Here is a 21,360-nt window from a genome sequence, read left to right as displayed (position 1 = left end):
AACATCTCTCTGGAAACAGAGGAAACTACCTGATTTATCCAAATTCACATTCAACAAACTCCCATTGCTTTAACCATCGAAGAAAGACTTTCTACAAATATGCAGACCTCTTTTCACGAGAAAAAACCTTCCTTTTTAGACTTTACATTATTGTGCATTCTGATTATGACATCAAGCTGCCAGATCACAGCTGCAGCACCTTCAAAGCTTGTTTCCGTTGTATAATATGAAAAAAAAAGTCTCTACATATATTATTGTAGCATCTGCTAAATGAAAAAATGTAAATGTAAATGCTTTGGGAAAATGTCGTGAAATTTTCTGTTTGTTTTTTCCTGCTGTCAGGCTGTTGGAAAACTCTTGCAGCATGTGACTGCTGCACTCTGTTTCGTTTTCATGCTTGTTTATAAAATTGGGCATCGTGAAGGAAATTAAATGTGACCCAAACCAAACAAGCTACTGTGAGTTTCTTTTTCAGTCGGTAAGTGTGACTGTTGTGTTGTCTGTCTGGGTAGCACCGAAAGGGAGAAAAGTGAACATACACCCACAAAATAAATGCATGGAGCCTGTATGTTCTTAAGTGTCAAGTTCTTCTGAAAAGGGCCGCTGTCTTGGTTTGCCTCCCACCCACCCATGATGGTCTTCTGTCTGAGGCATCAATCTGGACACATTATTTTCAGGGTGAGGAGCACCCAGAGATCCCCATCACAGTGTCTTTGAGACCGCCTGTACGGTCATTGCACTTCCCATGGTATATTCTCTAGATAGTCATGACACACAACTACATAGAAGATTAAAAAAGGAAAGAAATGGTTAAACATAATTGTCAGTTGAAATGGTTTGAATTGGATGAATTGCACCTTGAGAAAGGGAAAAAACTTAGGACACTGAGGACCGACATTCTGCAAACATAGCAGTTCAGATGTTTTTTCCTCCCTCAGGATGGTGTTTAATGGAAGGTGTTGGGGTTCGGCCGGATCATCATGATCACTTTCTTCAAGGAGTACGCCCCGCCCCTAAACTCAGCCCAGTAGACTCCATCCTGGTAGCGGCTGCGGTAATGTCCGCCCCGGTACCACACGCCGTTGAGGTTGGAGTGGGCGCATGCGTTGTACCACCAGCCCCCCTTTTGGTAGTGGGCACAGTTACCTGGAGAGGAAGCAAGAAGAGATTAAATCAAGGATTCTTAAAAATATGCTCCAAGTAGAAATGCACTGGGAATCTTTTTTCCTTCTGCGTCCAAGTTGTTCCTAATTGTGCTTGTATAAACGGAACGACTATTATTTATAACAGAGTGTGAGTGCAGGTGATGGTGAAGGTCCCTGTCATCTGCAAATCCTGTTTTGCTTCCTCTGATTAGAGTGGATTCTGCTCTTGTTATTTATGCTGCTTATGCCAGGAGGTCAGCTGGAGATATTCACTCAAAAGATGTTCTTTCGACTTGCGTATTGGCATTACGTGTTCTGGGATTTAAAACACCGGAAGGCAAGAGGGAACATGACGCTTCTAGAGCCGCGCATACTCTGCAAATTCCCTGCATGACTTCGGTGTTTTCTGAACATTTCTGTTATCTGAAGGAGACAATTTATCATGATTAGCCCCAAAGAAGGGCGATATCAGACATTTTCCAAGGATTTATTTTTTTTCCCCTCTGGGGAGGCAGTATTACACTCTTTTGGCTCCTGGCTTTTTTTAAAAAATGAATACATATTTTCTCCATCTCTATCCCTGTAACTCTGCTATTTGTTGTTTTCACTGTTATGCATTTACACAATAGACTGCTTCATCGCATTTTACCACATTTGCCGTGCTGCAGTTAGTGGGTTTTATTGAAACCAGCTGAATAATTAGGGCACAATTATTTAGTCTTTTGACATTTAGAAGGCTTAACTTTAACAACTTCAAGTGGAATACATGTGGGTAATAAAATTTGCCGTGAAATGTGACAACTTAATAGCCTGCTGGAGGTCCACACCTGTGTACACATCATGATCCCTGTCCAGCGTTGTGAACTGCTTGCCGTTATGCCAGGTAAGTGAGTCGCCCGCGTTGCCATGATAACGGCCCACACGTAGCCTGTAGAACTCTGTCTCTGACTCAAGCCTGAAGCTGGCGTACTCGGCAAACACCTTCCGGCCTGACCAGTCCTCCAGCGTTACTAACAGCTTATAGTTTCCTTGGTTGGTCAGCCAGTAGATGTTTTCCAGGCCCAGCCAGTACTCCCCATCAATGTTCCCAAAGCCTTGCTGCAAATAAGAGACAAAGAAAAGTTCAAATGACCTTTGCGCCTATTTCAGGCCTGCAGTGCTTGCAGTATCTATGGTGGCTCTTCTACTCAAACCAAACTAGTGACCCTCTCAGCAAGAGCTGCTGCCTCCAAACCTCAACGTGTCTGAAGCTGTTGATGATTCAGAAAGCCTCACAACTGTCACGCTGGCTCGTGGTTGTAGGCGACCCAAGGCATGGAGCATTTTCAGAACTGCTTAGCCCTTAGATTGGATGGTTGTGGTTGTTTCATAGGCTAAGAAGGGAGTGGGTTGAGTGGAGTGGAAATGGAGTCTGAATTAATCATCCTTGACTCAGTCGCACTGCCTAAAGATGTGTCACATAGAATTATGGGGGCAGGTTATGGCAGTGGATGAAAATGTAATTTTTAGGGTTAACTGTATCTTTGGCTCTCATTTCTTCTCCAATATTGTGTTCACAATTAACAATTTAAAAGCTAATAACAGTAACAATAAGACCATGGGTGTAAAAAACACAATAATTTATTATGTGTGGCTTTTAAAATAGATAAAGAGATGTACATGCCTATATATTAACTGAACTGATTGCAGGTTATGTACAAGACATCTTGCTTTGAAGCTGCTCAATGCCTGGTGCTGTGGTTTTAATCAACCTACACATGGTTCAAATCAAGATATGGCAAACTCTGCTTAGTGTAACCTTGACGTTTTGTGACTCTTGTGAGTTTTAAGGTGCGCAGCCAGGGGTTTAGGAAACTTTCCGCCATGCCTATGGCAGGATTTGAAGGGTATTCTCTCCAATAAAAGGTTGAAAATCTCCAGCTTGTGTTTGTGTTGCATGTCATTCTACTCACAGGAAAACAAGAAGCATGGAAACACACATTCTACTTCAATCTATCCTTGATCAGGTGTTCAGGTGACTTCTGCTCAACTGGATCTGCCATTACTGAACTATAGGGGTATGGATGGTTAAACTTATGAAAACTATTAAGTACAAAATTATGTAATACTTTGGAGTAATTACTTTTTGCGTTTTTTTTTCTGTTACTGTTACTGCCAGTTTATATTTTTTACTGTAAATCGCTAGACCTTGTAAAGCTGAATATAGAGTTATCAGCATGGCCTGTTTCGGGACGATACATAAAATGATGCAAAAGCTGCTTCTTGAGGGGTCCAGAGAGAATATTGAAGATGGGAAAAATGTAGAAGGAAACCTAGACAATTTATAAACAATTTGGTTTACAAACAAGTAGGCCTTGGGCTTCTTATCCCAAACTCATGCTAGGTATAATATATGAAACCTCAGTTTAATGTATGCAGGACTCTGGATCTCTGGATCTTGCTTTCTAGGTTTCGTGAGATATGTTCTATTGGATTTCCTGAAATAAATACATAATTTCTTTACTTAAGAAACTGCTAACTGGCATGCTAGAAGAAGGGGAGTAATGATCTCGCTGTGTTAAAAGATCTCATTAAATACATATATTTAGCAGATGCTTTGCTCCAAAGTGACTTCCAATGAACTCTATGTAGTGTTATCAGCTCACATACCTTGTTCATCAAGATGACTTACACTGTTAGATACACTACTTAGTATGGGTCACTCATCCATACATCAGTGGAATACACTCTCTCTGTCACTAACACACTATGGGAACCTGAACAGTACGTCTTTGGACTGTGGGAGGAAACCATGCACACAGGGAGAACATGCAAACTCCACACAGGCTGAGCGGGGATCAAACCCATGGCCTCTCACACCACCCAGGCACTGTGAGACAGCAGCGCTACTTGCTGTGCCACCGTACTTCCCTATATATAATAAAAAATTGTACTGTTTATAACCCACTTCTTTCAAGGATTAGTAAAAAAAATTGGAAAACTAGCAGTTACTTTGTATGTTTCCCAATTCCTGAAGAAGTTGACAGAGCCATCCAGTCTCCTCTGAATGACAGTCCAGCCACCGGGGTCATGCCTCTGGTCACACCACACCTGCATCAGCCGATTGGCATTCTCTGGCTTTACCAGGTATATGCCACTGTTGCTGTGGCCATCCTCCAGTGCATGCAGGCAATCTCTGAATGGTCCTGAAGGGGAAAAGGGGACATAGTGGGGCAAAAGAAGGCATGATAAGTTAACAGACACTATAGGGAGGTCTTTCAATCCGAAGTTCTGGAAAACCACAAAATAAGGTACAGAGAGAGAGTTTTACAGTCGAATAGCTGAATCGTTTTCAGGTCTGAAAAAAAATCTCTGGAGTTCCTGCTTTACCATTGTGTTTCCATCAACTGCCCCTTGTTCCCATTCAGTCGTACAACTAGATTACATCACATCCTCTCTTGACTGAACAGGATAGAAGCTTTCAACAGAAAACCTTGGAGCCCTGGCAGCTCAGTCTCTGGTGGACCAAGGGGAGACTCAGCATGGCCCTTGTTAGTGGCCCAAGATCCATTGTCATGTTTTAGTGATGACTTGGGTCTGAGATTTAGCTGAATTCCCGTGGTCAGCCATGCTGCAGGTCTCCTTGCCCCAGGGAGTGCAGTTATCCGGTTCTACTGTTACCCAGGGCTCCCTGTCTATGGCTGGGAAGGTTCCCCTCATGAGTCTCATGTTGACTTTGGCCGCAGTTCTGAGTTAGGCTGTGTAGGGAGACTGCTGCCTCGCTGTCCAGGCCAAGAGCAATGCAGTGTTTCCCAGCAGCTGACAAGAGACTATGACAGAAATAGACCATCAGGTAGTACCCCATTCCTTGGGGCAACGTGGCAGATGTGAGACCTTGAGGGCTGTTTTTATCATTACAGGCTGCTTTGCTTGCCCTCCTGTTTTTCATTTCCGCTACTGAAGGACGAACACAGAAGGATATCCTCTGACATTCTAAAGGAGACCATGTGGCCTTTCCACCCTTACAGACCATGTGGAGAACAACTTAAACTTTTTTGGTAGAAACTTGGTTAGACATTTAACGAGTAACTGAAACCACACAATACCCGTGTTGCTTGGCTATGGTTCTGTTCACACTCGGCACCTTCTGTTTGCCACTCCAATTCCAGGGTAGGTAAGCAGAAGAAGTACATTTTGGAAATTGCATCGATTTAATTTTCCCCAACTGATTTTTATGGTTGAGTACAACAGCCAGCGCTGCTCATACGTAGCATCATTTTTTGATTGCTGGCTTAAGAGGACATCAATGGTTGTTCTTCTGCATCCATGCAGTGTTGGGGGCATTTGCCTGTGTAATGTTCTGACCTCTGAGGATGTGAATTTCTGCCGCTAATTCAGTTGCAGACTAAAGATGAGGAGAAGGTTAGGTTTTCCTGTGCACCAAAAAGGAATGACACTATTCAGATTGTGCCAGTTAGCTTAAAATTTCTATCTGAATTCCCAAAAAACTGTGGTTCATATGCTTGAGGTGATGAACTCTGAGGAAGGGCACAGCTCATCAAAAACTCAACCACGTATGAAACCTATGGGTGCAGAAGTTTCCAAACAAAACAAAAAGGATCATAAGCAGGAAACAAAGCGAAATGACATGGAGCACACAAAGTAAGTGCCGCAACGTTTCCAGTCCCCTCTTCTACCCGTTTCCGAGCACACTGAGTTGTCCTTGGCTTTCAGTTACCTGACTGTCTCAAACGTAGACAGGCTGGAAAAACTGTTGCTGACGCATTGTGGTTTACCTTGTCTGAAAGTGTCTCTTCTACTGATGTGCGTGGCACAGGGATTTCAAAGAAACCCTCTCACCCAATGGAACATGGCACAGATTCAACCAGTCGCCCACTTCCTCTGTTCCCCTGTAATTACAGAACCTGAAATTCCACCCGTATGCTCCGATCCATTCGCAAGGCTTCAGGGAGTTCCCGTTCCAAGTTCCAACCGAGGGTTCCCGCTGTGCTTATCTCTGTCATTAATGAGAAATAGGACGAGCGCTCTAGAAACATATTTTCTCCAGAAAAATCAATTCCTTCTTTGTGTCAGCCTCTCGATAAGCAGGAAATGTTGCCTTTTCATTACACGTCTCAAAAGCAGGCCAAAAGAAAGGTCCGTTTCCAGGACCTGGATAATTAAGCAAGCAACAGATGCTCTGTCACCAAATCCCAGCAAATCAGTTCTCTGGGTGCATTTATACAGTTTTAGGTCTCTTATTCCTCTCCTGTTCTTTCTGGAGATGAGAGACACTCACAGTGGTCTGTTTCGTGTCCGACATCACAATTAATCACCAGTCACCAGTCTTTTCTCTTTTTAAATATCGGATTTTTATTGTCTGTGATCTTAATGTCCATGCTTTTTTTCACATGACATTCAGAATGGCAGAACGTATTTCAATACCTGTGCGCAGCTATTATAACCCTTAGGAAGGCATTGATTTCTCTTATGCTTGCTCTGGGAATCAGTTTGGAGCAGTGGTTTTCCAGAATTGTTTTCAGAAGCTTTCCTGGGTTGCACCTCAATTATTTCTCTTTTTTTACGGTCCCGGTTATCAGCACCATTATCTTCAAGTCTTTAAACTACCAGGAAATGTAGCTTATTATCATCCTCATTAGTGTTGGCTTTAAACAGAGGGAAAGTAAGAGGTTCCAGTACATTTTCTGCATTTGCGGCAACCATCCAGTGGGTCAGGTGGACTATTCAGTCCCTGGAATTTTAAAATGTCTTTAATGCTTTTTGCCTCATTTCTTCCTGGCACTAACCAAGTCTGGACCCCTTCTGCACCCAAACACTAGATAGAACTGAGAAATAGCAAGGCTGGCGTTTCTTTTCTTGCATGTTCCACATCACATGTTGAAGATTAGTGTGTGCAACTGCTGTCATCCAGGAATAAGTCCAAAGCTCTTTATTATTATTGACGCATTTTGGAGTCAAAATGGGAATGCTGACTACTTAAAGCATCTGCTGCATCTTAAAAGCATACATTTCTCTTAGAAATACATGGCACTAAACACTAAAACAGTCATTAAAGTCACAAATCTACAGAGGCCCCAAATATTTTAAAGAACATTCTCAGAGAGGGCAAAAATTGTATCGACTTCTGACTGTGAATGTAAAACATATCATTTTAACAGTGTTGTGTACAGCTCTATGGATTGATGAAGGAAGGTGGATTTAGGCTACCCTTATAGCCTCAGTAACCTACTTAAGAGGCTGACAAAACCCTTAGTATGTCCACCTCTAGTGATGTTATCCGGGTTCACTGTATATGAAACAATTACTTTCAAGGTGTTAGCAGTGCAGACTCCTTATCTCACTTGGCCGGCAAATTGTTTTTAGTTGCTGTAATTCTGGTTCAAAAATATACCTCTCCTTGTTCAAATAGCTATAATTTGGACTGAATGTCTAAATGACCAGATTGGCAAGATCTATGAGAACTAAATATGTACAGGTGATGATTTAAAAGGAGTGAAGTGTTAGGAGGATTTAAAATGTAGAGTTTGGCAGAAGGCCACTAACTGCTGTAAAATAAATGATGAGGCTATGAGAATCTTTCCATATAGTGGGAGAGCAAAGAGCACTCGAGGTTGTAAATGAGCAGGATGGAGAAGTGAATTGAGAGAGACGGGAACAAAGCAAACACAATGCAACAGATCACACGGTCCAGTGAGGCAGACCAGACAGGCTGGAGAACAAGGACCACCCGGGGAGCAGGGGGCAAAGAAGGCTATTCTGGGAGACAGGCAGAGACAACTGGAGCTAAAGAAAGATGGACCTAAGCAAGTGAAGGAGTTTAGAAGAGAAAAGATTAAAACTAAAAGACAAATATGGAAAAATGGAAGAGAAAAGAGAGAGTAGAAAACTCTGAGGAATCCAAGACGAGATACTGAATGAGAGATAAAGCCTCTAGAAGACTCCCATGATTAGATACATTATAGTATTGTGGTTATTGCTTTGTACGATTATTATGGTTATTTCAGCTGTGGTCTTTGTCCATGCCTCTCACTGCTGATGGGTCTCCAGTGGACTTCTTCCACCCTCATCATTGGAATTCCAGAACATACAGGAGAATGAATTTCACCCAGATCATTGAACCATCCATCTAATCATTCTTCCTGTTCACAGAAGTTGAAAGCTGCCTAACCTGTGCTACAAATGATTTTTTTTTCCTAAAAAAAATGAAATTGAAATTGGACCGTAGACTGAGTCACTTGTTACAGCATGCCTGCTGAAATACCTAGCTCTGGTGCCAAAGCCAGCGGTCAGTTCTGCTTCCACCATAGAAGTGCCAGACAAAGCCTGACTCAACAGAGAGCGTCGCAGAATTGGCGGGTGTCTGAGGATTATTAAAGCTGGAGCAAATGACTCAAAGAAGGCTTCGAAACTGAGCTCACACAAAGCCCCAGAACTCATCCTTATCCCTGCAGGTGCCCATACCGCATGTTACAATGCCGCTGAGTCTGCAGTCGGCTGTTGGGCCCAAGCCATGCAGGGCTGATGGATGAAACTCTAACGGAAACCTTCATTAACAGTTCTGGTCTAGGTTTCCACTGCAAGATGTGGAGAAATGTAGCACACTTGTTTTGGACGAGCCTGACGACAAAGTCCAAGACTTGGTAAATATTATTGTGGCTGTCAGTTAGACAGAGTGTATTTGAATGGGCCCTTAGCTAAAAGCTTTGGCAATTCATGGCTCTGTCATCCCACTCCAGGGTGAGAAGACTTACGAAGAGCGAGAGAAATTTACCTTCTACCTTTAAAGTACGAACATTGTGGCAAGAACAGTGAAGCATTTCCCATACAGGGGTGCAAGAGACCTTTTGTTGTTCAGGACTTAAAAACTGCAGCACTAAGGTGTGAAAATTCAGACAGAGATTTGCAATACCTCATACAGCACAAACCAAAGTATTAACTAATAAAACTAATAAAACGGGACCACAATTTTCGTAAAAGAAACAAAGAAACAAAGAATTTATGTGGGGTAATCCTCAGCATGTTCAAGCCTACGAGCTTCTGAGTGAGTTTGACTTACAGAGCTCATAAAACAGCTTTGTTCTCTGCCTGTGTACTTTAGCCAACTGGAAGCTTACTTCCAGCACGTGTTTGATGTCAACAAAGCACAATGTGTGCTAAAACCGCTATAAAACCTTTTGCTTACTGCGGCTTGGCAAAACATTTACCCACTGCTCTGATATATTAGCTGTTTTTCTGGAGATGAGCTTCTGTGTAATACGTATAGTGCTTTTGGTGAGAAGCTCAATTTGGTATTGAACTTCACTATTTGCGGGTGAGACTTACCCGAGGGATTGTTAGTTGTAGACGGGCTGTGTGTGCCGCTGGGCATTGTAGGAAGTGGGGGTGGCAGTGCTTTCAGGTTCTGGTCACTCTGGATCTCATTAGTGATCTGATTGGTGAGACGGGTGTAGGTGGGTGGTTGGTAGGGGCGACTGATGGGTGGTGATGGTGGTGGTTGAGGGCGTGGTGGCTGTGGGTGGGGGTGTGGCTGGATGGGTGGCCGGATGACCACCGGCACCCTCTGACATTGCTCCTCCAGTCGAGCGATGACTGCTGACTGGTTGTTAGCCAGAGCAGCAAGATGTTGGTACTTGTGTTCAAGGTCTTTGTAGCGGTTGGCCAGCTGCAGCATCTCCGTAGTCTGATTGAGTACACGGCTCTCAAGCTGTGACAGCTCCAGTGCGTTGTCACGCTTGCGGATGATCTCGTGCAGCAGCTGCATGTAAAGCTGTGTGACACGCGAGTTCATGTTCCGGCTCTCCTTGCGGAGCAGCTTCACCTCGTTAACCAGCCCACCATCCACCTCCACCAGCTGCTGCAGTGTCTCAATTTGCCGCTTCTGTTTCTGCAGCTCACCATTGAGCAGCTCCAGTTCTTGCTTGTGGACACGATTCTCCAGCAGTGCATCTGGCTCCCTGGAGTTGACGCAAATGGCACCCGTCACCTTCTGTTGGGGCACAATGAAGGTATATGAGCACTTGTCTGGCTGCTGGGCATCACTGGCGGCACGTCCATGCCTTGCCCGGGGCTGCTCTGCATACAGGAAGTCCTGCTCTGGGCCCTCATTGCTATTGTCAAACTCTTGGGTCTTTCCCACCACCGAGCTTGCTGACCAAGAGGCCACAGACAGCAGCAGAACCACCAAGGGGAGCGTCATGGCAACAGCTTGTCTGCGGATGTGGCCTCACCTGGGTGTCAAAACTGCAAAGACATAATTACAAAAATCAGGAACTGTTGGATGCCTTGTATTCAAAGTGGTGATATAGAGTGATTCAAAATTCTTTCAGTGTCCAATCCTTTTTGTGGCTTATGTGCAACTGGCTGAGTTCATTTGCTGGTTTTGTAATATCTCTGTTGGGTTTTGCACTGCAAAACTTGAATTGTTTTGTTTATATTGTTTTGTAGCTTTACTAAAACATACTTCAGAAGAAAGTATCAGATGGCATAGTGGTTACAGCCATCATCTGGCTCCTGCTGTAGTATTCCAGAGTAAGGCAGTTACTCTGAATCACTTTGATAAAAATTACCCTGATGTATAAACAGTAAATTCACTCATCTCTGTTCCAGATTTGTTCCTGAAAATTAAATCAGAAAAAAATTCTTTGTAAATATACTTAATTTTTCCATTTTGTATGGAAAAAATTCCAGTTCATTCCAACCCCAGGTCAAAGTTCACCCCAAAATCACCGTAAATGTTGCCTAATATCACAAGGTAAAAGTAATTTAACTCATTAAAACTTCATGCAGTTTATTTTTTGTGGCCTCTTCCCGGAAAAAAAAAAAATCAAATGTGCATGATGTCCATGAAGCTTTTCTGAGATGAGTAATTTACTGTATGAACCCATAGAAGAGGTTGCTTTAGATGAAAGAATTAGCTCAATGAATAACAGTGATTCATTTGACCTGAGTTGACTAATCTCATTGCCTTAACTTCAGTCGTTTTTGGTTCCTTGGTTTTTCTTTGTTTCTTTCTTTCTTGTTTATATGGGGATACGTTTTTATAAACAATAGCCCATCTCAAATTGAGGAACAAAAGTTTGTTATTCAAGCCAGCTGTGAAAGCTAAAAGAAAAGCAAAATTACTTAGCAAAATTTGCCTCATTTTGCATTCTTTACTAATCCACAACATTGTATTGTGTAATATATAAACAAAATAAATGACTCTTCAGCCCTTAAAAAAAAATGAAAGCTGATGAAACAGACTGGAAACTTGGAGTAAAGCCCACAGGTCACAGCATAAATGCACCCAATAAATGCAACAGCGGAAAATGTAAACCGACGTCTCACTGAATGCGAAGACCCGGGAGGCAGGTGTGAAAAGCAGGGACTGAGTACGGACTTGTTCAAACTCCGGCATCGCGGTTTGTGTCCAATGTCTTTCTTCCAGCAACCGAGCGTTTTGACCAAGTTAACATCTGTCACTCTTTTAATACATTCAGCGTTTTTGTTCATTATTTGGCTGCCTGCCATTTTCATTCTCTTGAATATAATGGATGATTTGTTTGTCTCTTTTTGTATGAACAATTACAAAAGGTTAAAAAACTCCATTTATCTATTCACTGCTCAATGGGTTAGGGTTAGGGTGGAGGCGTAACAAGGTGGGACAAGGCATGAGTCTCTCCCAGTGTTCAAGCAAACATAATTTCTGTATGTTGTAGTTTGTGTATATTTTTGGTCCCCTCGACACCTGAAAAGTTGCTGTTTGGCATAAAACTCTTGGAAATATTAAAATGTAGAATGAGAAAAAAGTACAGAATCAGGATCATGCCTTACATCCTGTGTTTGTGGACAGCATCTAATTTTTCTCTACCTTCTAACTGGTCCAACACTTTTTGAAAAGTGAATGGAAATATTAATGGAGACAAACTGGTGAAAAGTCCTGGGAAAGAATCCTCTGGCTGCATGCAGATCATATCCTTATCTTCTTGTTTTTAGCACATTAAAACATGCTCTCCACCACTGTAGTTCAGTTTATATGCTCTTTCCTAGAACTCAGTGTGATCCTGTGTGCATCCTTTTTCTGGGTGATTGGGTAATTAGTCCTGGGGTGGTGGATCTGCACTTTTTTGTCCTGATATCACAGGGAATTTTATATAATAGTTGTTTTGGAGCCTGTCTAGACAGGTGAAGCAGGGAAAACAAAGGACCATGCAGCAGTCAACCCCCCCCCAACTGCCTGACCCCAGCCTCGCCCTAGTAACGCCGAGCTGTTTTTGTTTCTCCCGCTCCATCGGCGCTGTGTTGGCTTTGAAGCGCTGAAGTTAAGACGCAGGAAATCCCCCCTGAGTGGTATAGCAGGCCTCTCTCAGTGAAGATGTGGAGGCTAATGCCTGAGCATCATATTACCCCTGGGGTGGAGGGGGGATGGGTTGAGACCTGGTGGCCCATCCACTGCTGGTTGACCCCCACCTCAACTCCTGCTCGGAGACTGGCAGTCTTTGTTCCCGACAAGCCCAAGGTTCCCTACACGTCCTGGGATCTTTTAGTGCACCCTCATCCCACCCCCACCCTACCAATAGGGACCACCCAAATTCTAACAGTCAGTCTTCATTACGATCAGGACGACCACTTCCTGACCATTTTGTGTGGGGCCCAGGGATTACAGCCCCGTGGGCCCCCATGGTTGCAAAGATTTGAGGTAGGGTTGAGGAAGGCGTAGACCATTTTAGAGCAGCAGAAGGAAAGCCGTGTGCTCCTCCGAGCTCCAAAACAAAAGACAAAGAAGTCTGCCAATAAGTACCGTTCCCTGATTGCTGTCTGTTGGGAAATTCCAATTTGTGCACCCCGCAATAGAGTTGTATAGGAAGCAGCTGGAGGTATCTCCATGCCATGCCATTCTTCCACGTGCGTCACAGGGTTTCCTATTTGTACCCCCCCACTCAAACCCCACACCTTTAGAACAAAAGTCACTTCACTTAACGTTTCTCAGCTGGTTACAGTCAAGTCCTGCCACCCAGGGCTCCATGCCAGGTATGAGTTCCTTTCCTTGCAACCGACTAGATTTTTTCAGAAAGAATCCAGTAAATTGTTACGGTGAATTATATCTTCCTGTCCATGTCGCCCCTTATGGCTCCTCGCACCACAAGGAGCATCTTATCCAATGAAAAGTTGGAGCATGATCAACGGCAAAAATACAGTCATGTTTTAAATATAGTTCCAATGTCAAGACCTGGACAGAGACGCACCGAATCACACAGAACCCGAGGTCGCCTTGAGCATGATGCCTGACATTTGTAATTTCTCTGCTTTACAGGATACAGATGTTTTCTCTGGGCTTTTTGGTTGTTGTTCCCAGATTTCTCATGCCAAATGTTTCCAATCCATTGCTGGACACAGTGCATGTTATGACATAAGAAGAGGGACAAGTGGTTTTAAATGAACAGGCATGTCTTCGATGTGACCCCGGAACGCGAGTCATTTCAAGCAGTAGTCGTTGTTGCTCAGTTACAAAAACCTCATTTGAAGCTGCCGAGCAGAAAAAAAAGAAGATGGCTTTCCATGCAGGCCTCCCTGACATGTTCTGATGTGCTTCAACGTGACTCATGACAAGATGTTGCCTTGGAAGGGCCATTCAAAAGTCAGAACAGGGCCACGTGGAGCATGGAGAGTGCTGTTGTGTGCATTTTGGAGGGAAACAAGCTTTGTTTTCTCGCCTCAAATTGTTTTCTCACCTCAAAGCCTCTGACTTGAACTTCTGTTGGCTCATTTGATGGATGCAGTCACATTGGCGAACTATCTCCCATCCCTTAACCGTGATGTAATTCCCATGAGCCTAATCCAAGCTGAGGTTGCTGCCACAGGAGTGGAGCGAGACGCCAGTTTGCTTTTTCAGGAATGCAGCAGGATGTCTCGGCTAGGAAGAGCCAGACCACAGCGGACGAACCCAAAGCCTTGTTTGTTCGCTCTCGCACAGAGGCGACACACCAGGTGCACAGTCCCACAATCCATCACACTACAGATCTACAGTGCCCCAGTTGTATGTTTAACTACATCAGGCTGAACCTATTATTTACAAACAGGGAGTGTTTCTTTTGTCCAGAAAAGTTGTACCACACACACCCCAGACAAAGACACAGGTAAGAAGATGCTAGGAGGAGGTCTCCTCTCCCTGTTGTCATAGCTTTGTGTGCCCTCTCATAATTGGGATGAACAATATGTTTCATCTAAATTTACATGAAGTTATACATACATCTGTGAAACTGAAGGATTTAACATTTATGTTCCAAATATCAGAAATGGGTTAGTTTTGTTATGGGGTGGCAAAAAAGAGCAGTGGATAAAGATATAGCCTTGCTGCTGAAAGATCTAGGTTTCAATCGTTGCTCCAGTTGTAGTGGTCTTAACCATGGGACTTAGCCTTATTTACTAGTAAAAATTACCCAGCTGGATAAATTATTGTAAGTAGCTTAGTATATACCTGTAAGTCTAACAGTGTAACTTGCCCTTAACAAAGAGGTCAGATAAAATTTATTTATTTAGCAGGTGCTTTTGTCCAAATCAACTTGTGTTATCAGTCCACACACCTTATTCACCAAGGTGACTTACACTGCTAGATACATTACTTACAATGGGTCACTCATCCATACATCAGTAAAATACACCCTCTCTATCACGCACACAAGGGGGGACCTAAACAGAACATCTTTGGACTGTGGGAGAAAACCCACACAGACCTGGGGACAACATGGAAACTCCACACAGAGTGACCAGGGATCAAACCAACATCCTCTTATCCCACCCAGGTACGTGAGACAACAGCGCTACTCGCTGTGCCACCATGCCACCCGTATAATTTTAATGTAATTCCTTTTCTCATGTTGCTCCTAAAAATGTACCCCCTCTCCGCCAAATGCATACCAGCAGAAATGCCATGAGTAGGTCACACTGGGTGAAACAGGGTCAGACAAGGTCACCTCACTGATGGAACTACCTGTGCTGAACGCTCATTGTTGCTTGTGGTCATGGGTGAGGAATGGATCCAGAAAAAAATTCACCAGTGTGGATATGCACCCTGTCTCTTCTCTGGCTGTCAGTACTCAGGTTTGATCCAGTTTATCGGTCATAGAAGCACAACCTGCATGAAAATATTGTAGCTCAATTTATATTTTTTTTTCAAAACTTTCAATAAGACAAGGCCCTGAGTTGCCACAGCTCTCCCGCCGAGCATGCGGACCACCAGTTAAAGCTCCGCCCTTTAATAAATTCCTGGTTGTGTGAGCAGATATTTCCACTCGCTGGCAGCAGCGGTTTCCTTGGGTTCCGTGTCCGTGACTGCAGGCACTTAGAGCTGCGCTGCCAAGAGAGAACGCAGTAAAAACTCAGACACGTGCCACCCCCCTCGCTCCCCAGGCCATCATATCAGCGACACATGGACTGAGGGGAAACTCCACGTCTGAAGAACAGGGGAAATTGCGACGTCTTGGGTACCGCTGCCGGAGGCCATGTGGCCACAGGTTTTTATTTACCGAGGGATCCCAAAAATGGCAGTGGCAAAAAATCCTGGCGCTCCTTCTTGAGTTACTCTCTAATTACCCAGCTCTGTAAACATGGTAACTGGTACAAGACGGCATTGTTGCACCATGTTGTCACCAGTTTTTTCTCCCCAAATGTCACAAAAAAGGTCTTTGCTCAGTTAGGGCTTTGGAATAGAAATGTTTGACATCTCTCTGACTACCAGCACATTAGCAATTACATTATTTGTAAATATGGATCACATTTGTTCAAACGGTACGGGGAAGCAGGTAGCATCATGGTCAAAGCCTTTGATTTAAACGCGAAAGATTCTGGTTTGGAACCCAGCTCCTGCTGCTGTACCTGGATCAAGGTGCTTGCCATGAACTGATACAGTAAAAATGACCTTGCTGCATAAATGGATACAAGCTGTAAGTCACCTTCGAGAAAAGAATCTCCAAAGTGAATAAGTAATTCTAATATTATATGTAATGTAAAAGGATATTGGGGGGCGCGGTGGCGCAGTGGGTTGGACCACGGTCCTGCTCTCCAGTGGGTCTGGGGTTCGAGTCCCGCTTGGGGTGCCTTGTGACGGACTGGCGTCCCGTCCTGGGTGTGTCCCCTCCCCCTCTGGCCTTACGCCCTGTGTTGCCGGGTAGGCTCCGGTTCCCCGTGACCCTGTATGGGACAAGCGGTTCTGAAAATGTGTGTGTGTGTGTGTGTAAAAGGATATTATTCTAAGGAGGGTACAGCATTATCCCCTTTGCATAAATAATAATTATTATTTTGAATTAAGGAAATAAAACTAAACATATGAGACTTTGATAAATGTTTGTGGAAAAAGGACACGTGGCGAACTGTCAATGCTGGTGTGACCGCCTTGAATGCGTTGCAAGCCGACACCAGCGTGCGCGAGTCAGTGCGCCTCTCCACGCTGTGCTGCTAAGGATCCTATGAGTCAAACTGTAATTAAACAGCGCCTCATTGCTACTTCAGTGCGGATCAGCCCAGATGTTTTGGGCTCCTGCTGCGTGGAGCTGCTTGGGTAACTCCATATCTGTGAAGGGCCTCGCTCACTTGTCCATGAGCATCTGAGTGCTGGTTCCAAGGTACAGGAGCTGCTGCTGGGCACTGCCATTGTACTGTTGAGCTCTAAGTACGTGTACATATACACATGTAAACAAAATATGTGCATAAGTGCTAGAGAGTCGCTAGGGATAGATGCACATGCCGGGCAGAGGAACAATGATAAATCATTTGTAAGGCGCAGTGTAACCCGTTCTCATACTGGAGCTCAGTAAGTGACCTCGCCGGGTGATTCAGACGTAAATCTGACACTAATTAAGTATCCTGCACATTCAGAGTAACTGCTTTCATCATCGCCTTGACTTTCTTTTTCAGTCTGCTGTGGACATGTGGCTCCTGCTCCCAGCAAATTCCACCGAGAGACATGTACCCTGTGTCTAGGCTCGCTTGCTCTGTTTTTGTTTTTAAAGTACTGCTTGTAGCTGTGTGTCTGCCCACAGCATCAAGTCTGTATTGCTGGTACTGCCTTGCTCTTTAGAAAGATGTATTAATGGATAGACAGATGGATGGACAGAGGAATGGATAGATAGATAGATAGATAGATAGATAGATAGATAGATAGATAGATAGATAGATAGATAGATAGAATACCAGGCCAAATACAGCTGGACCTTCAGGTAGCTCTGGAGAACAGGTTTCTCTAGCACTGGTTGACCCAACAAGGCTGAAGTACTCAGCTGTTGTTCCTTCATGGGATGTCCTATCCTTAACAAAGGAGATCATTGTTTTGCACTGTTTCACAAACAAAGAGAACACCTTTGACTTATTCTTGCTATTTGGAATTGGTGATGAAATTGGTATTTGGTGAGGAACTTGGTTTCAGCAAGTATACATGCATTGTGACATGTAGAAACGAGAATTGAGTACCACCGTGCGGTCCAGATAAGAAGCAGCCTACAGACCGCCTGGTCACCCATCAAAGGCAGTTTCTCTTAAACAAAGCTTTTATGATGTAACAGCCAATTACCCAGAGCCCTTTGCTTCCATGCTGTAATTTCATGAGCGCTGGAGATCCTAGAGAGCAGGTTTGCGCTGTGCCGTGGTCTGGCTCTGTCTTTTTAATCTAGGCAGGCAGCTACCTTGATGGGGGTTGGGAGAAAGTGTGTGCGGGGGACTCTGGGGGCTTCTTTTAATCCAAACACTGCGTTTGGCCCCCTGGACAAAGATTCAAAGATTCAGCTTTCTCAAGTCTCAGTTTCCTGACACATCAGAAAAAAAATAAGCAAAGCTGCAGCCGGGATATTAGCATTACGCTTCAAGTGCAGTCAATGTCCCCCCTTCAAACCCTTCCTGTATAGCTCTGCTTTCTGCAGGCAGCTTCTTGCTGTTAGACGCTATTCGTAAAGTGGCTGGAGGAGGTGTTAGCCTTTTTTTAGCCTCTCAATGCCTTTTTCTTTTGGCCTTGCCTTATTCTAGAATAACAGTTTGAGTCAGAGCTTGAAGAAACCTGGGCAACCTGGGCCACCTTGTATGGGAGGAGCTTTACAGAAGAGTAAAAGGAAAGCTGGGGTAACTGCTGCAGAAGAGTTCGGAAGACATGACACCTCTTTTTTTTTTTTTTTTTTTTTTTGCTGAATTTTACTCACACAATGTCTTATGAAGAAAAACTCTTTACCATGAAGTGTACTTAAACTTTTGACTGGCACTGTAGAAGCACCTTCATACAACGGTCTATAGTGTGTAACAGTGCTAGAAATCGGAGGATGAGACAGGATGAGGATGATGTGAGGTGATGCACAGAGGAGGAGAAGCAGGTGGCATTGTGGTTACAGATGTTGCATCTGGACTTGGAGGCTGCAGACGTAGATGACACCTACCGTTGTAATACCCTTGTCCATGATATTTAGCCTAAATTGCTCCAGCAAAAACTTCCCAGTGGTTTAGGCTGGTAAATATTTGTAATAAATGCTTTCAAAAAAAGCATCAGCTAAATAAATAAATCTAAGAGTGACTTTATATGGTGTTTAACAGAATGAATGGCAGGAGCTGCAGCAATGTAAGGTGCACCCAAGGAGGAACATCATGGTACCCTCATTATTCGGTGCCATCTGGTTTCCACTGACCTTACTCATACTCTTCTGCCTCACTCCTTGCCACCACTCCGAGTGGAACCTTTTCCTCTCCAAAGCATTTACCCTATTGCATTTACCATGTGGTTAGGCAAGACCTCCATAACCAACCACCTCAGACCACAAAAACAACCATCAGACCAGCTTTCTGGAAAACACTGGGACAGCATCCCCTACTAATTCTGACCAGGGGTCTCCAGGCGTCTTACCGGTCACTTGCACTCGTGCTCTGCCTGGTCCCACCCTCAACGTCCCTGCCGTCCCAGCAGAGTGGCTGGGATCACCTCCCTGGTCATCACAGTTCCGGGTTCCAGTCCGGGATTCTTGCTCCTTCCCTTTCTCTCTGTCAGGACCCCTCAGACAGAGCAGCCCTGGAGGGGGCTGGTTTCGAGAAGCAGAGTCCTGTCAAAGATTCTCAGCAAGTTGCAGTGTCTTTAAAAGTGTAAAAAAATAAAAAGCAAAACAAAAATAAAATACACCTAAGTAAAAATGATGAAGCCACAGGAGCAAAATGATATTTGTAATTTCTTATGTCACCTGATGGATTCTGATTAAATCTGTTCTTCTGGGTGGAAAGTGTCACTTCTCCAGAAACGCCATCACTTCTGACTCGGGGCTGCAGGGAGCCCGTCCTTTTCAGCGGGGCCCCTCCTCTTGCTCTCCCTCTCTGCAGTTTTAAGTGTGATGAAAGAGCTGAGGAACAAAGTCCCAGCAAGGAGTGCAACTGTGACCAGCCCCGCCCCCTTTTCCTGCCCATGTCCCCGCCCACTGCCCTCCGTGTCCACCCCTAGAACCTCCACCCCACCACCCTCTTCTGCAACCACAGTTATTTATGGCCTGAGCCACCAGTGGCAGTCGTGATGTCACAGGAGCCAAAGCCCAGCTGAGAGGTGGCAGTGTGGGGTGGAGAGGGGTGGGCCGTTGGATTGCACCCCCTAAGAGAAAAAGCATTGTTGAGAGGACCCCTACCCATGGGGCAAAAGGCAGAAATTAGACAGCCTCCTCTCTCTTCCCTTTTTTATCACATTCTGTCTCTTCTTTCGGCACAATTTAATTTATATGACCAAATGTACGTACAGAAGGATATATGTACATATGTATGTATAAGAATGTATGTATACAATGTAAAATAACATACAACTAAACTCAGATATAGATGTTTTTGATTCCTACACACACAGCATTGGAATACAAACAACAGGAGTGACTTAAACGTAAATCTAGTTATATGCAACAGAACTATATACAGTAAGTTTTTTCCAACAGATGGAGTGGTGGTTACAGTTGTCGTTCCAAGGCCTAAGTTCAAATCCCTGCTGTCATAGCCCACATAAAGGTACTTACCAGAAAGTGTATCATTGTAAGTAGTTCAGTGTAGAAACCTCACATTGTAAGCTGCCTGTGATTTACATTTATATTTATTTAGCACATGCTTTTCTCCAAAGCAACTTCTAACAAACTCTATGTAGTGTTATCAGCCCACACACCTTATTCACCAAGGTGACTTACGCTGCTAGATACATTGCTTACACTGAGTCACTCATCCATACATCAGTGGAACACACTCTCTCTCACTCACACACGATGGGTGAACCTGAACAGCTCTTATTAAGAATTATGATAAATGCATAATTATTAATTCTTCACGCCAGCTGCTTTTTACAGTACACAGGATTTCTGCTGTGAGATTTTTCCTCTGTGAACCACCCTTGCATTAATATTGTTGAGTCGCTGATCTCCATAGTTGAAGGTACATTCTGACTGTGAGATCTGAGGGCTCTTTTCACGATGTCGACTGCTCTGTTTTACATGCCTCAGTTTGCTTACTGCCAAGACAGATCTCCCTGTGGGTCTGATTTTGAGCTCTCGATAGGTGCAGGTTGAGCAATGCTGCAACATTCCTCAATTTTGCTTCCTTCACATCTGGCTCTTTGGTGGGTGATCAAGACTGGTTTTTTACACATTTGCCAGCACCCAGTTCTGACAAGTTCTGCAGCAGCCTTCTACTTTCTGGTGGCATTTGAACTAATTCATCTGCACAGGGAAAGAGTGTTTTTTTCTCATCAATGAAAAACAAATGCAAAGACTGAACATTTCATTTCAGAAATACAGGTGTTTTAGAGGGTTTGACTCCAGCTGCAGTTCTACCTTGTTCCACCTGCTTTTAGTTCCATGTTGAATTATTGGGTTGTTTCTTGGACATGTTAACTTACATCAAATGCACAGCATATTTTCATTATTGTTTACTTATTTAGCTGATACCTTGTCTAAGACACTAACAATATTTGGTTTGTAAACTAAGCAGCAGTGTCTTCAGAAAATATTCAGACCTCTTCACTTTTACCACACTTTGTAGCAGATTTATTTCAAATTAACTGAATAAATTATTATTTTTTGCCATCAATAAACAGACAGAATGAAAATATTTTTGTAGGAATTTTTTTTAATATTCAGTAAAAATGAAAAAGGAAATCTCTCATTGACGTAAGTATTCAGTCCCTTTACTATGATGCTCTAAATTTCACTCAATGCATTCTGAGATCCTATTTATTCTTATCATCATTAGGATG

At 43.7% G+C, this 21,360-nt stretch overlaps 1 protein-coding gene across 3 annotated transcripts; it reads right to left on the bottom strand.

Moving 5' to 3' along the window:
* Window positions 1-287: 287 nt before the first annotated feature.
* On the bottom strand, window positions 288-19,454 carry LOC108922697 (angiopoietin-related protein 2). 3 transcript variants are annotated; one of them, XM_018732993.2, is made up of 6 exons: window positions 19,328-19,454; window positions 19,000-19,222; window positions 9,468-10,385; window positions 4,137-4,330; window positions 1,973-2,243; window positions 288-1,146 (listed from the first exon to the last, which is right to left on the bottom strand). In XM_018732993.2, exons 3-6 carry the CDS (start codon window positions 10,339-10,341, stop codon window positions 947-949), a joined length of 1,539 nt encoding a protein of 512 aa, XP_018588509.1. In that variant the 5' UTR covers window positions 10,342-10,385; window positions 19,000-19,222; window positions 19,328-19,454; the 3' UTR covers window positions 288-946. The 3 variants fall into 3 exon arrangements, with proteins under 3 accessions (XP_018588509.1, XP_018588511.1, XP_018588512.1); XM_018732995.2 differs by having other exon boundaries at window positions 19,000-19,192; XM_018732996.2 differs by having other exon boundaries at window positions 19,000-19,171.
* Window positions 19,455-21,360: the final 1,906 nt, after the last annotated feature.

This window comes from Scleropages formosus, chromosome 6 (assembly GCF_900964775.1).
Source record: "Scleropages formosus chromosome 6, fSclFor1.1, whole genome shotgun sequence".
Classification (NCBI taxonomy): domain Eukaryota; kingdom Metazoa; phylum Chordata; class Actinopteri; order Osteoglossiformes; family Osteoglossidae; genus Scleropages; species Scleropages formosus.
Note: the sequence above shows the minus strand (reverse complement) of the source record. Positions and strands in the feature narration are given on the sequence as shown.

Excerpts from the sequence above, each read along its gene's own strand:
- LOC108922697 (XM_018732993.2), bottom strand. The coding sequence starts at position 10,341 with ATGACGCTCCCCTTGGTGGTTCTGCTGCTGTCTGTGGCCTCTTGGTCA. Across the intron at positions 4,331-9,467 it reads TACAACTAACAATCCCTCGG|GACCATTCAGAGATTGCCTG; the intron begins GTAAGTCTCACC and ends TTTCCCCTTCAG. Across the intron at positions 1,147-1,972 it reads GGATCATGATGTGTACACAG|GTAACTGTGCCCACTACCAA; the intron begins GTGTGGACCTCC and ends CTTCCTCTCCAG.